This window comes from Lissotriton vulgaris, chromosome 2_1, assembly GCF_964263255.1.
Source record: "Lissotriton vulgaris chromosome 2_1, aLisVul1.2, whole genome shotgun sequence".
In the NCBI taxonomy this organism is placed as follows: Eukaryota; Metazoa; Chordata; class Amphibia; order Caudata; family Salamandridae; genus Lissotriton; species Lissotriton vulgaris.
Genome location: NC_141687.1, coordinates 1,480,396,159 through 1,480,409,715, shown reverse-complemented (window position 1 = coordinate 1,480,409,715; position 13,557 = coordinate 1,480,396,159). Strand labels below are relative to the sequence as shown.

Below are 13,557 nucleotides of genomic sequence, written 5' to 3'. Positions count from 1 at the left end.
TTACTTCTGCAACAATCCCGGCACACGCGCTTTAGCTTAACATGGCTGAAGGTAAAGCGCGGGTGCCGGCAAAGTTAGAATAACCTTCCATTTGCTTCTGGCTTTATTATTAAGTGTGGCAATCGCAGATGTTTTCCTTTTTTTTGTTATACGGAGAACATTGTGCAGACATATAAAAATATAATTCTAGAATTAGCAATAGAATGTTCATATAGTAATAATACAGCTTATGCCACCTCTATTTTATCATTAATCCCAAAACTCTTTTCCTTGATGTACCCCCACGTACACCACAACTCTATAGTGCCCGAGGTAGCAGTCTTTTATTTCTTTTGGTGAAAAAACTAACAAAAGATAGCGATTTACTTAAATGCTTTTTTCTTGCAATGCTCGGTCGTAGGCAAGGAATTTGGTTACATTTTCTGAAGGGTGTTGAACACACTACATATTTGAAACCAAGTGTATTATATAGGATTCTTGGTAGCCAAGTCATAATTCATGTTTTAAAACTATTTTTAAAAGGACACCCATGTCCTCAAGTTTCCTATTGATAAGGGCATAGCATCTGAAAGGGGTACTGAACATGATACAGAAGTGACTTGCAGCAGGTCTTTTATTTGTTAGCCGAATAGTACAGTACATAATTGGCATTATAGGTTATTTCTCCTCTCCTTGTAATGGATTCTTTTTTTAGTTATTTAGTTGCAAGAATTAGTCCCGGTCTTTTGGTTTTCTGTAGAAAGTATGCGCACGATAGCACTCCCTTGTGACTTAAGAAGACTTTTACTAAACTGTTTTAATGATTTTGTAAGCACACTTATCCTAACTTTTTTAGAAGCAGTCTCATCTCCAGCCTTTGCTCCTGTCAGGTTTACTTCAAATCAAAAGTATTTCACATGGTGGTGTAAATCCGTTTTCTGATTTGTAGAGAAGAGATTACCTTTTTTCGTCAACCGTTCTCTTTTCCTCAATGGTGATCGCAGAAAGTGGACTTCGCAAATAACATGCAGCTCTCCCTTACGTTGGCCGCACTTTCCATTGGGCTCTGGTGGACATTTGATAGATCAAGAAGCGGATTTGGTCTTGGAATTGGTATTGCTTTCCTAGCAACCTTGGTGTCTCAACTTTTAGTCTACAATGGTGTTTATCAGTAAGTATATAATCCTAAATTTAAACTTTCTTTATTAGTTCGGACTATAATGCAGATTCTGCAGCCCATCGCATGTTCCAGTGCTTTCAACTACTGATGCTTCATTTTGTCTCTAGGGAGGGAACTGTCTCACTTCAGGCAGTACTAATTGTGCCTCTGCCATTTGTTTAATGATAAGCAGCACTGTTAGCAGTAATCTTGCAGAATTGTTCTAGAATACCTTTTTGAGTATGAACATACTCCCTGCCATGTTAATGTCATGAATTTGTCATCTACGTTTTATTCCTTGGTTTTGTCTTCAACTTCTTCATTCACTGCTACATGTACATGTATATCTTTTGTTTGGACGAGCTGCAGTTAAATTCTCTCCTCTCTATAGAATTATCAGTTTATTTTAAAGGGGCAAAGTGTGAGTCCGAGACCTGGACTTGTGCTACATTTGAAGAAAGTGTGGTTTGTGGTAAGGCCTTATGGATGAAGAAGCATTGTTCTTGAACCCATTTGTTTACACAAACCAAAAATATAGTTCAGGTGTTACCACTGGCTTGAAAAACAAATGAGGAGACAGAAGATTTAGAAGGCTGTTATGGGGGTTAGCACAGTGACTCCATTATAGTGATTCTGTTACTTTATTGCTTTTACCTGTGCTGGCATAGTGTAAAAATAAGCCAACAGGTGTGGCTTTAATATGCTGTTTGGACGGAAAAGTCCTCTGCATGTTAAGAGACGTGCATGTCTGCCTTGAGTGCCCAACTCTACTGTTGTCTGGGCCTCCAATAAATATATATTGTTTTGTCATAGGCGAATACGGATCATGCATGTGCGCCACTACATAGGTCTGTCTCACAGATTGCTATCTTTTTGGACTGGGAGGGATGCTCAAAGGGATCCCCATAGTGGTGGAAGGGACTGTTCTGAGGAAATTGTACCCTCACAGGAGCTTTGGTCTGGAGCTGAAGAATCACAACAGCAGCCACCCCCAACCCCCACTAGGGTGAAGGAGCAACTTACCGTTGTGTCTGCTGAGGGGGAGCAGCTCCGATTGCAGCTAACAAACAGTGCTGCTCGACTGTGCTGCCAGTTTTCTGCCGTATACACCCGGAGCGCCCTCTGCCGTACAGTGTCAGGACCCTCGAGCGCCAGAGGAGAGGGTACTTGCTCAACACTGCAGAACTGCTGGAGTGGGTTTGACGGGAGCTGGGCCTTTTTTGACCCTGGAGAAGCTTGTTGCTTACAGTTCTGCGGCACCATGGGCACTTTTGACTAATTCCTAAAGAGTCAAAGGTAGAACAAAGGTAAAACTCTTGAGTACAGCCTAATAGTTTGCATTCCCTGGATGTAGCCACCAGTGGATGGGGAATAGCCACAAACATGTTACACTAAGGGGTGTGCGACACAGATTTGCCTGATAACTATTGGAGCTCCAACCTCAAAGGTTGTTATTGCTTCTGAATGTCCTATACCTTTGCATGTGCAGAGTTAGAAATATAATGCTACTTTTTGTCAAAAAAAGCAAGTATTTGGCTGGCCATTGAGTTATTGCTAGTACTGTTTGCCCTTTGAGTTGTAGGTTGTGTTCACTGGCCTGTAGCCTTGATTGCTAGACCACAGCTACCACTCGGAGTCAAGAGCAGAAGGAGTACTTGTCCCAGTTGCTCCGGACCAATAGAAGGTTGTGCCCCTGGACATCAGGAGGGATAGGCCTTAACCACCACAGTTGGGTCCAGTAGCCCCTGCATGCCACATGGCCCTCTCAAAGGGGTGCTTATATTAACTCACGTCAAAACAAAGATATGCAAAAAAACTACTTAATTAATGAAATGTCACTTATTAAGCTCAGTTGCTGCTTCATGAGTTGCGTCCTGGCACTAAAAGAACATGGGAGTATAAACAGAACAATTCTCGAAACAAAAAAGTTTTCAAATGAGCCTTAAACTGACTTTCCCTGGGAGTAGTGTGGAGATGCAGAAGTAACAAATTACAAATACTGGATGCTAGAAAAGAGAAACATTTGCCTCCTAATTTTGCTTTCTGTACTCTTGGAACACTAGGCAAACGGTGCTTTCCTGAGCTCAATGACCTTAGAGGGAAATATTTTATCAACCTTTTCTTAATGTACAGCTGGCCATTCTTGTGGAAAGATTTATAGGTCATCAAAAGAGTTTTGAAACTAATTTTGGACTTGATAGTAAGCCAGTGCAATTGCTTTAAACCTGACCTGATAGTGTCTTTTTGGAACCCAACTGGAGCAGCCGCATTCTGCCTGCATTGAAGCCACCTAAGCAGTTCTTTAGACGCTTGTTATAACATGCAAGTGAGACCTATCGGCAAAGTCAATATTTCTTTGCCGATTGGCAAGTTTGTGTGTGCATGTATGGGTGAATGGGCGATTGTGAAAATGGCTGGGTAAGTGAGTGTGTTGAGTGGATAAACTGATGGGGATGAAGAGAAGGCGGCATGAATCTTGTTTTCGATGAAAAGGTGAGGAACTATTTTTGACTTACTTTGGAAAACAGTATGGTTGCCGTTTGAGGTCCACTACTGCAGCTCCTTTTCCTGCCCACAAGAATTATGCTGCCTTATTTTAGTTTCCTGGTCAAGAAAGCATGCCTTTAATCAAAGGTCATGGAGAATGCAAAAGAATTTTGCTTGTGTTGGTTACAGTTCTAACAAAGAAGTGCACTAGTTACTACTGTATGCAAGTAAATGTGAAGGTAAGGTAGCTGGATGGACAAGGTTAGCAGGAAAGAAGTGTGATACCAGGTGACTGCAGGATACTCGGAGGCTACATAACATTCTCTTAAAGTTCGTTCTAATCCCTATACAGAAAACCTGTTTGCAGAAGCATATGTGCCAGCTTTTTATGGGCATTCCATGTAGAGAAGTAACTGGGGCAGTCTTTGGGAGATCTTAGTGAGTGAATTGAGATTTCTGCTGTCGGCAGAGGCAGCCCACACCCAGTTATCAGGGTTATGCACACCAGAACAGACCAGACAAGGAATGGAGAGCTCATTCACCGTCAAGAGATATCTTTTATGTTTGAATGTCATGCCAGGCCTTTAGAACAATATGTTCGAGGCATATGAGCTGCAGATACTACACTTAGCATTAGATCGCCACCTGGTGTTGGGCTCGGATGATTGCATGTTGTTGTCGTCTTAGAAGAAGTCCTTTGTAGACACGAGATAGGTGACTCCTCCCTTGGACGATAGTGCGCATGGACATCGGCTCCATCCTTAGATTGTTTTTTTCCGCCACTGGGTTCGGATGAACTTTTTCGGCTCCGGCTAGAAATAGACTTTTCAAGCACTTTGAAGCGCAATAAAATTATTAAAACTTTACCAAACTACCTTCGCTATCGACTAACATCGTTTCGACTCCATCAGCTCGATTCCGGTCGTCGACTCGGGCCGTTGGGCCTATCCACGCCGTGAGGCCTACACCTCATGGAAAGGACGCCATTCAAGAGATGCCCCGAGTGTGGAGCAAAGGGACCACCACGAGGTCTGCAACCTGTGTTTATCGCCAGGACACGACAAATCCAGCTGTAGAGCCTGCGCATCCTTTCGATCCAAGGAAACCATCTGGGATCGGAGGGCCCATCGACACGACATGCAGAGATCAGCTCCGGAACCTGTGGATATCTTCGATGAGGAGGTTCCGCTCGTTCCCGAAGAAGATTCCGATGATTTCCAAATAGTATCAGAGGCAGACGACTCAGATGACTCCATAACATCGTGTCAGCGCGTGAATACTACTGCCCCTGCACCACACCACACACAGCACCCAGAGCTAAGGCAAAGGTCAACACTCCGCCTCCGGGGCCCAGCCGCGAACGAAAAACCACTTAGAAAGCCCCGCCATCGAGCCCGACTCCGAAGAAAGTAAATAAGCCTTCCGGTAGCTCTGTACCGAGCAAGCCGCACGTGCCGATCCCACAAGCTCCCTCAGCGCCGAAACCGAAAGAAGTCTCAGCTCTGAAACCATCGACTTCTAAAGACAAAGGTATGAAGCCAGCGTCCGACGCCTTGAAGCCGACAAGAGCAGCTTCCACTCCGAAGCCATCGTCTTCGGTACCGAAACTGACAAGGCCTGATTCCGATGAGCCCAAGCCCTCGAAAAAGCCTGCGACACCGAAAACAACACCTTTGGTGCTGAAAACGACGCCAAAGGACATTGTAACATCACCTAAGGCTAAAGACAGACAGCAACCTCGTCCAGAACCAAAAGAATCGCGCCGACAAAGGTTCCACAAGGGCAAGACCTTTTCCAACCAGATCCTCTGCAAAAGAAGATCTACAGTGACCCAAAGACTGGTCATGTATCCACTACACCACACAAGAAGAGGAAGGCAGATACAACACCCACACCTGTAGTACCTGCCAAGAAGACTGACTCTGCCACATCTCCTATGCACCCTTCTTCTCCTATACTTCCTTCTCCTTCATCCCCTGTTCCTCTTAACAATTCACCACAGATTTCTCCTCCACATTCTCCTCTTCTGTCTTCACACTCACCTCAAAATGATGATGAGTATAGTTTTGGGAGAGGGACGGACCCAGGTGAGCCTTTTATCATACCCTGTAGATGATACAGACTGGGAGTACCCAAACCCACAGGATCTGCCAGATATCCCTGACCCACAGTCGTATCCATCAAAACCTTCTCCCCCAGAAGATAACATTGGTTTTGGTCACCTGCTGAACAGAGCCGCCATTTACTATGAAGTCACTATGCATTCTGATGAGGCAGAGGAAGATTTTCTGTTAGACACATTTGAACAATTGCAAAGGTCTGTTCAAATTCTTCCCATGATTAAAGGGGTCATCAAACATGCTCCAGAGATATTTAAAGACCCTGTACGTACTATGAGCCTGAACCCTGGAATTGAGAAAAAGATAGGCCTGCACCTGCAGGTCCAGCCTACATTAAAGGACAACTACAATTAGATTCACTAGTTGGGTCAAATGCTAGGAAAAAGGCAAACTCCCAAGCGTCAGGTGAGGCACCCCCACCTGACAAATAATCCAAAGTAATAGATGCTTCAGCCAAAGGAATAGCTGCGCAAGCGACCAACATATGGCGTATAGCTAACACACAAGCCCTCCTTTCAAGGTATGATAGGGCTCATTACGATCAATTAGAGAAACTGCTAAAACATCTACCTGACCAATATAAGGAGCAGGCAAACGACCTTCTACTAGAAGGCAAGCTAATTTCTAATGCCTCGATCAAGTGCGCACTAGATGTGGCAGACACTGCATCTAGAGCTGTAAATACTAGTGTCCTACTCAGAAGACATGCATGGCTATGCATTTCAGGATTTAAACGTGAAGTGCAAACTACCATTTTAAATCAACCATTTAATTAAAATCAACTGTTTGGACCAGAGGTAGACACAGCACTTGAAAAGATGAAGAAGGATACAGATACTGCCAAATCTATGGGAGCTTTACAATCCACACAAGCTAGAAGTTCCTTGCGGGGCTCCTTCTACAGAGGAGGCTCCAAACAGGCTGGAGCAGACAATACAGCATCCTTCAAATCTAACACACAAACATCCTCTAACAAGGGCTATTTTAGAGTAGGATATAGAGGAAACAACTACAAAGAAAGAGGTTGGGGTAACAACAATAATCAAACCTCTTCCACTACAAAACAGTGACTTCCCTCTGCTTTCCCGACAGCATTTCACTCCTGTGGGGGGCAGATTAACACAAATCCTACCTGTCTGGAATTCCATCACAACAGACAAATGGGTAAGACAAGTTATCCAGTATGGCTCCTGCCTCAAACTTATAGCAGCCCCTCTACACATAACAACCAGGCAGCGTCCAATGTCTGCAAAACACCTTACTGTGCTCGAACAAGAAGTTCTGTTGCTTCTTCAAAAGAACGCAATAGAAATAGTTCCTTTACAACAGCAAGGAACAGGGGTTTACTCGCTATATTTTCTAATACCCAAGAAGGACGGGACACTAAGACCAATTCTCAACCTCAGGTCCCTCAATCATTACATACAATCAGATCATTTTCATATGATCACTTTACAACAAGTGATCCCACTGCTGCAACAAGGTGATTGCCTTACAACACTAGATCTAAAGGACGCCTACTTTCACATTCCTATGCATCCTGCTCACAGGAAGTATCTAAGGTTTGAACTGGGAGGACAACATTATCAGTTCAAAGTCCTTCCATTCGGAGTGACAACTGCACCAAGAGTATTCACGAAGTGCCTAGCAGTAGTAGCAGCACTTCTCAGAAGACAACAAATACATGTCTTCCCTTATCTAGACGATTGGCTCATAAAAGCCAAGTCATTCAATCAGGGTGTCCAACACACACATCAGACAATTCAAACATTGCACGACTTAGGGTTCACAATAAACTACACCAAGTCGCACCTGCAACCCTCTCATATACATCAGTATCTAGGGACTACAATAAACACGTCTACAGCTCTAGCGTATCCCAGTCCAGCAAGGATACAGAGCATTCAAACCTTAGTCACAGTCTTCCAACATCAACACTGTCTCCAAGCCAGAGTGTTCATGAGACTAATAGGCATGATGGCGTCTTGCATTTTTATTTTGCCATATGCAAAATAAAATGCGTCCGTTACAGGAATGTCTAGCTTGACAGTGGAACCAGGCTCAAGGGCAACTAACAGACCTGGTGTTGGTAGACAGCCGCGCACATCGCTCTCTGCAGTGGTGAAACACCAAAAACTTGACAAAGGGGCGGCCGTTCCTCGAACCTGTTCCTCAAATAGTACTCACAGCCGACGAATCTCTCACAGGATGCGGAGCCCATCTATTACATCATACGACACAAGGACAATGGACCATTCAACAAAGATTGTTCCATATCAACCAACTAGAGCTGCTAGCAATATTCTTAGCACTCAAAACATTCCAAGTACAAGTACAAAACAAAGCTGTCTTAATCCGGATGGACAACATAACAACTATGTATTATATACAAAAACAGGGTGGGACACACTCTCTACAACTGTCCCAGCTTGCACAGAACATTTGGAGATGGGCCAATCCACAAAATATATATCTGCTAGCACAACACCTTCCAGGAGTTCACAATCAGATAGCAGATCTGTTGAGTCGGCAGACACAACAAATTCACGAATGGGAACTACATCCGCAAGTTCTTCAACCATTTTTCCACAAGTGGGGTCATCCAGCCAAAGATCTGTTCGCCGCACAAGAAAACGCAAAATGCCCAACTGAAGAAAATTGACTGGATTAAATTATAAGTATATTTATTTAAGAAGGAGATAAGCAGCACAGCAACATGTAGGAAAGCTGTCTTCTGTGAAATGCCTGACATGCAGTTCCCAGTAGCCCCTGAACATCCTCAGAATCAGAATACAGGGTGAAAGATAACACTGTCCATTAACAAGCATATATAAATGTAACGCATCTCCCTTATTAATAAATAAGACATTGGAATAAAAACAAAACAATGTAGAAAGATCATGAAAACAGAAAACAAATTACCTAACGTAATCTACAAACTTTCCAGGAATAAGACGTACACGTGCAGAATCTTTAACTCTGTTGGCAATGGAATCAGAAAGACTCTCAGTTTTATTCTGGAAACTCGGTTGTGCATTATTAAACTTAATGGAAATATCCTTGTCCGAACTGTCATTAGACCCAAACATATTAGGACACTTAGATACATGCCTAACATTCCATAGCTTACCACCCTGAGTTATAACCGAATTCTTGAAAACTCTGGTAATCTTGATGGGTTTCTAGAATTTACTCGCACACTTACTTACCAAACCCGGCTTCCTTATCCTGACCCAATCACCTACCATAAAGGTATGTTGTTTGACATTCCATTTGTTATCATACCAAGTTTTGAACTTATCGTGTTTCTCCTTAATTCTCAAAGCTGAGTCCTCCTTATTAAATACATTTCTAATGTTATCAGCCACCCTCTCTTTCAACCACCAGGGACATATAATTGAGGCAGGATTCCTACCCTCCAATAAGCGGAAAGGACTAACCTCGGTAATTGAATGCGGCGTAATGCGATATGTCCACAATCTTTCTCTCAAAAGGTCCTTCCATAATTCTCCTTCCTTCCTAACTTCCGTGATGTAACCCTTCAATACTCTATTAAATCGTTCCACTTGACCATTTTCATGTGGGGAATACAACGATGTAGTTATCCAGTATTAGGGGTGTCTTTCATAGATTCACATGCCTGAATCATTCCCCGTCGTCGAGACGGGAGCCTCCGGTAAATAAAAAAGTAATGTCCATAGACATACATAGAGAAAAAGGGTCTAAGGGCCTCCCCTTAATAGCCTTTCCTTGTCCTTATGTAAAAAGGACCAAACTCTCACAGTCAGCCAATCAGCTCCGACCTCCCTCTAGAACCTTCCTGGGAGGAGCCTCAGTCCCTCAGATTTTCTACCGCACGTTGTGCTAGGGAGTCTCCAGCCTGAGCTCTCCTCAGGATTACTCAAAATTCATCAAACTTTCTTGGAAAGTGTTCTCTGAACCCTCAACTCTTCAAGGACTACTTCACTACACTGTCTTGACAGTAAGTGTGGTTTTTTTTCCACTGCTTCTTCCATGTCTGACTCGAAGAAGAAAGCCCTGTTCAGGGCCTGCTCTTCCTGTAGCAAGAAAAGAATCCATGTGGATGATCAGCACGACCTGTGCTTGTATTGCCTTTACCCTGACCATAACTCAGACAAATGCAAGATTTGTAGGTCTTTTCCAAAAAAGACCGTGAGAGATAGGGAAGGTCGCCTTCTTATTTGGCTGGACAGGCTTAAGGACAGAGACAATCTGGACTCCTCTGTGAGCAGTGTTTCCAGGACCTCAGCTGTCTCCCAAAAGAGGTCTAGGGTGTCTTCCCCTGGCCCCTCAGACACTCCTCCTGCGAAGACCCACAAAAAGTCTTCAGAGGCGAGATCTGCGACATCTTCAGTGTCTGCTAAGGAGGATAAAACCTTTAGGAAGCCTGCTCCGTCCTCTAGACAAGCCCAGAGGACTACCTCAGTCACGACCACAGTGTCTACCACATCAGCGTCGTCGCCTTCAGCGTCGACGACAACGACTACGTCCTCCTCATCTTCAGGTAGACCTGTTTCTTCTATTATTCTTCTAAAATCGTCGTCGACGACAAAGACCATGTCGACAACGAAGACTACACCGTCGACGACGCCATCGTCATCGACGAGCCCATCGTCGTCGAAGGCGCTACAAAGGATCCCACCGTCGACGACGAAGGTGTCGACGAGAGACTCGACGACGAGGACGTCGTATACGAAAGCACCGTCGACGAAGACGTCGACGACGACTTTGCAGTCGTCGACGACCAAGATCCCATCGCCCACTCCACCGTCGACGAGGACCTCGTCGACGACTCCGTCGACGAAAGGCTCGTCGTCGATGACCCCGTCGACGAAGACTCCGTCGACGAAGGACTCGACGACGACACCAAAGACTCCGTCAACGACGGACTCGACGACGACACCGTCGACGGAGGGCTCGTCGTCGAAGGGGGCACTGGAGCCATGGAAAAAATCGAAACTGGTAGAGGTATCGACCCTGATGCTGCCGCCGTCGACGGTTCCCTCGACGACGACAGGCTCTGATGTGCAGTCTGGCAAGCCTAACAAACCACAAATTACCCCGGAAACAACGTCTCCGAGCAAAGTGGAAAAGCAACCACCTCAGGAAATCTTCCAAAGCGAAGAATCCGAAGAGGATGACCATCTGGATCCCGCTACTTCGGTCTCGGACCTTAACATCAAATGCCAAAGCACTGATGAGGAGCAGGAAGACTTCACCTATCAGGAACACTCTGTCCATACTAGTGTCCGCACGGAAGTCACCCCCATGATATGCTTACCGGCGACCCTTGTTGATGACTTAAGATTCCTTGTACAAGATTACAAGCAACGCTTTCCAGAGGCGGACAGAGGCGGTCAAGCACCTAAGATTCATGCGCCTGAGGACAAGGGGAATCAGACACCTACAGTCCAAGTACCAGTGTCCGCACCAAAACAAACTCAGCATCACCCTCAAACCCACCATGACGTCCAGCCTCAGGTGGTGGTCTCTTCGGACGATGATGAGGAGGAGGAGGAACTAGAGGAAGGAGAGGTCCAGGAGGTACACTCGGACCACTCAGACCAGGATGAAGAGGATGAATATGTAGCATCATCCCCAGCTTCACCACAACCACGTCAAGCGGACTCCCCGCCTGTGGACATTGCCGGCTTCCATAAGCTTGTGGGGAGAGCAGCGAAGAGATTCCATATGGCTGTGGAATCAACAGAAACGGACTGTTTCTTGCACGATTTTAAGGAACAGACTCAAAAGTCCGCAAAGGCTATTCCAATTATAGAATTTTTGTGGGAACAAGGGAAGAAGTTAATGCTGACACCTGCTTCTGTACCGGCGGTTGTCCCACGACTAGACAAGAAATACAGAGCACCACTTACTGCGGCAGCTTGCCTCAATGGTCACCCCAAACCAGACTCGGTGGTGACGCAGGCGGCACAGAAACACTCCCGCAACCCTTCCTCACCACTGTCCGCTCCCCCGGACAAGGAGGGCAGGAAACTTGACACGATTGGAAAACGTTTCACATCCACATCGGCCATGACCATCAAGGTGGCCAACTCCATTGCCTTGTTGGGGTGTTACAATCGCCAGCTCTGGGAGGACATAGCCCCTTACGTGAAGGAACTACCTGACGCAGTCCAGGGTGAGGTGAAGGCGGTCCTGGTGGAAGGTCATTCTTCAGCAGCGGAACTAATTGACTGCGCTATCGACGCAGCCATGACAGGCTTCCGTCAACTTGCGGGGGCTGCAGTCCTGCGACGCCAAGGATGGCTGAGAGCGACATCCTTCCGCCAGGAAGTACAATCGAAGGTTCTGGACATGCCCTTCGACGGGCAACACCTTTTTGGAGATAAAATCGACGAGGCACTGCAGACCATTAAGAAGGACACAGACACGGCAAGGGCACTGGGCACTCTGCAGTCCAGAAACCAGTCCTTTCGGGGCAACAGACCCAAAGGTCAGTCCTCTTATCGAGGCTCCTATCAAAACAGGTCCTCGTTTTCATACAATCACAAAGGCCAATACCAAAACAAACAGCAACAAGGCCCCCAGTCTTCGTTTGGAAGATCTAGCTACAGAGGTAAAAATACCAAGAGGGGCGCTGGCGGCCGCCAGTGACCGATTACTCCAGCCAGTCCACGCACCCTCTCCATCCTTTCAAATTGGAGGAAAACTGACCCATTTCCTCACCAATTGGCAGTACATCACCACGGACCGGTGGGTTCTTCAAATTATTCGATTCGGCCATTCTCTCGAATTCACCTCCATCCCTCCCAATACCCCTCCACGCAGACGGACGCACAAACACCTGCGCCTGCTTCTCAAAGAACTTTCGACAATGCTGCAGAAAGGGGCAATCGAAAGGGTGCCGGCATCCTCAAAGGGGAAAGGATTTTACTCCCATTTCTTTCTTGTACAGCAAAAAGAGAACAAGTGGAGGCCCATCCTGGATCTCCGGGCGCTCAACACCTTCCTACGGAGCCAATCGTTCAGGATGGTGACGATTCAAGAAATTCTGGGCATTCTAGAGAAGGGAGATTTCATGACCTCATTAGATCTCCAGGATGCCTACTACCACATCCCCATCCTCAAAAATCACCGCAAATTCCTGAGATTCGAGGTGGCGGGCCGTCACTATCCGTTCAAAGTCCTGCCATTCGGCCTCAAGTCCGCGCCGCGGATTTTCACGAAGTGCCTTGCGCCAGTGGCAGCCTTCCTGCGTCAACTGGGCCACCAAGTCTTCCCCTACCTAGACGACTGGCTGGTGAAAGCACCCTCACCTGGAGAAGCAGTCACATCCTCCAACGCCTGCACCAATCTCTTTCAGAGACTGGGATTGACGCTCAATCTCAGAAAATCCTGCATGGTCCCCGCAACGAAAATTACCTTCCTAGGGGCCACATTGGACACAGAGTGCACAAGAGCCTTCCCCTCGAAGGAGAGGACGGACAAGATCTTATCCCTGGCCACGGCTGTGGCAGCAAAAACGCACCTAAAAGTTCGGACTTACACCTCCCTCCTGGGGATGATGTCTTCCTGCATACTCCTCATCCCGCACTGCAGACGCAGAATGCGGCCCTTGCAGGAGGCACTCACGAGCCAATGGACTCAAAGTACTGGCTCCTTCGAAGACATTATTCGGATCACACCAAAAATGTCCAAAGCTCTGCAATGGTGGAAACGTCGCCAGAATCTAACTGTAGGGTTACCCTTTCTCCTTCCAGCATCACCTCTAGTGATAACCACAGACGCCTCCCTAGAGGGATGGGGCGCTGTTCTCCAGGACCTTCA

The 13,557-nt window shown here is 46.2% G+C and overlaps 1 protein-coding gene across 5 annotated transcripts in view; it reads left to right on the top strand.

The window, feature by feature from the left end:
- Positions 1-13,557, top strand: part of INSIG2 (insulin induced gene 2) — a 139,410-nt gene that overhangs the window by 84,294 nt on the left and 41,559 nt on the right. For all 5 annotated transcript variants that reach the window (XM_086957352.1, XM_086957353.1, XM_086957354.1 and 2 more), the window contains one exon: positions 984-1,150. In XM_086957352.1, coding sequence (XP_086813478.1) covers positions 984-1,150 — 167 coding nt within the window. The remainder of the gene's footprint in view (positions 1-983; positions 1,151-13,557) is intronic.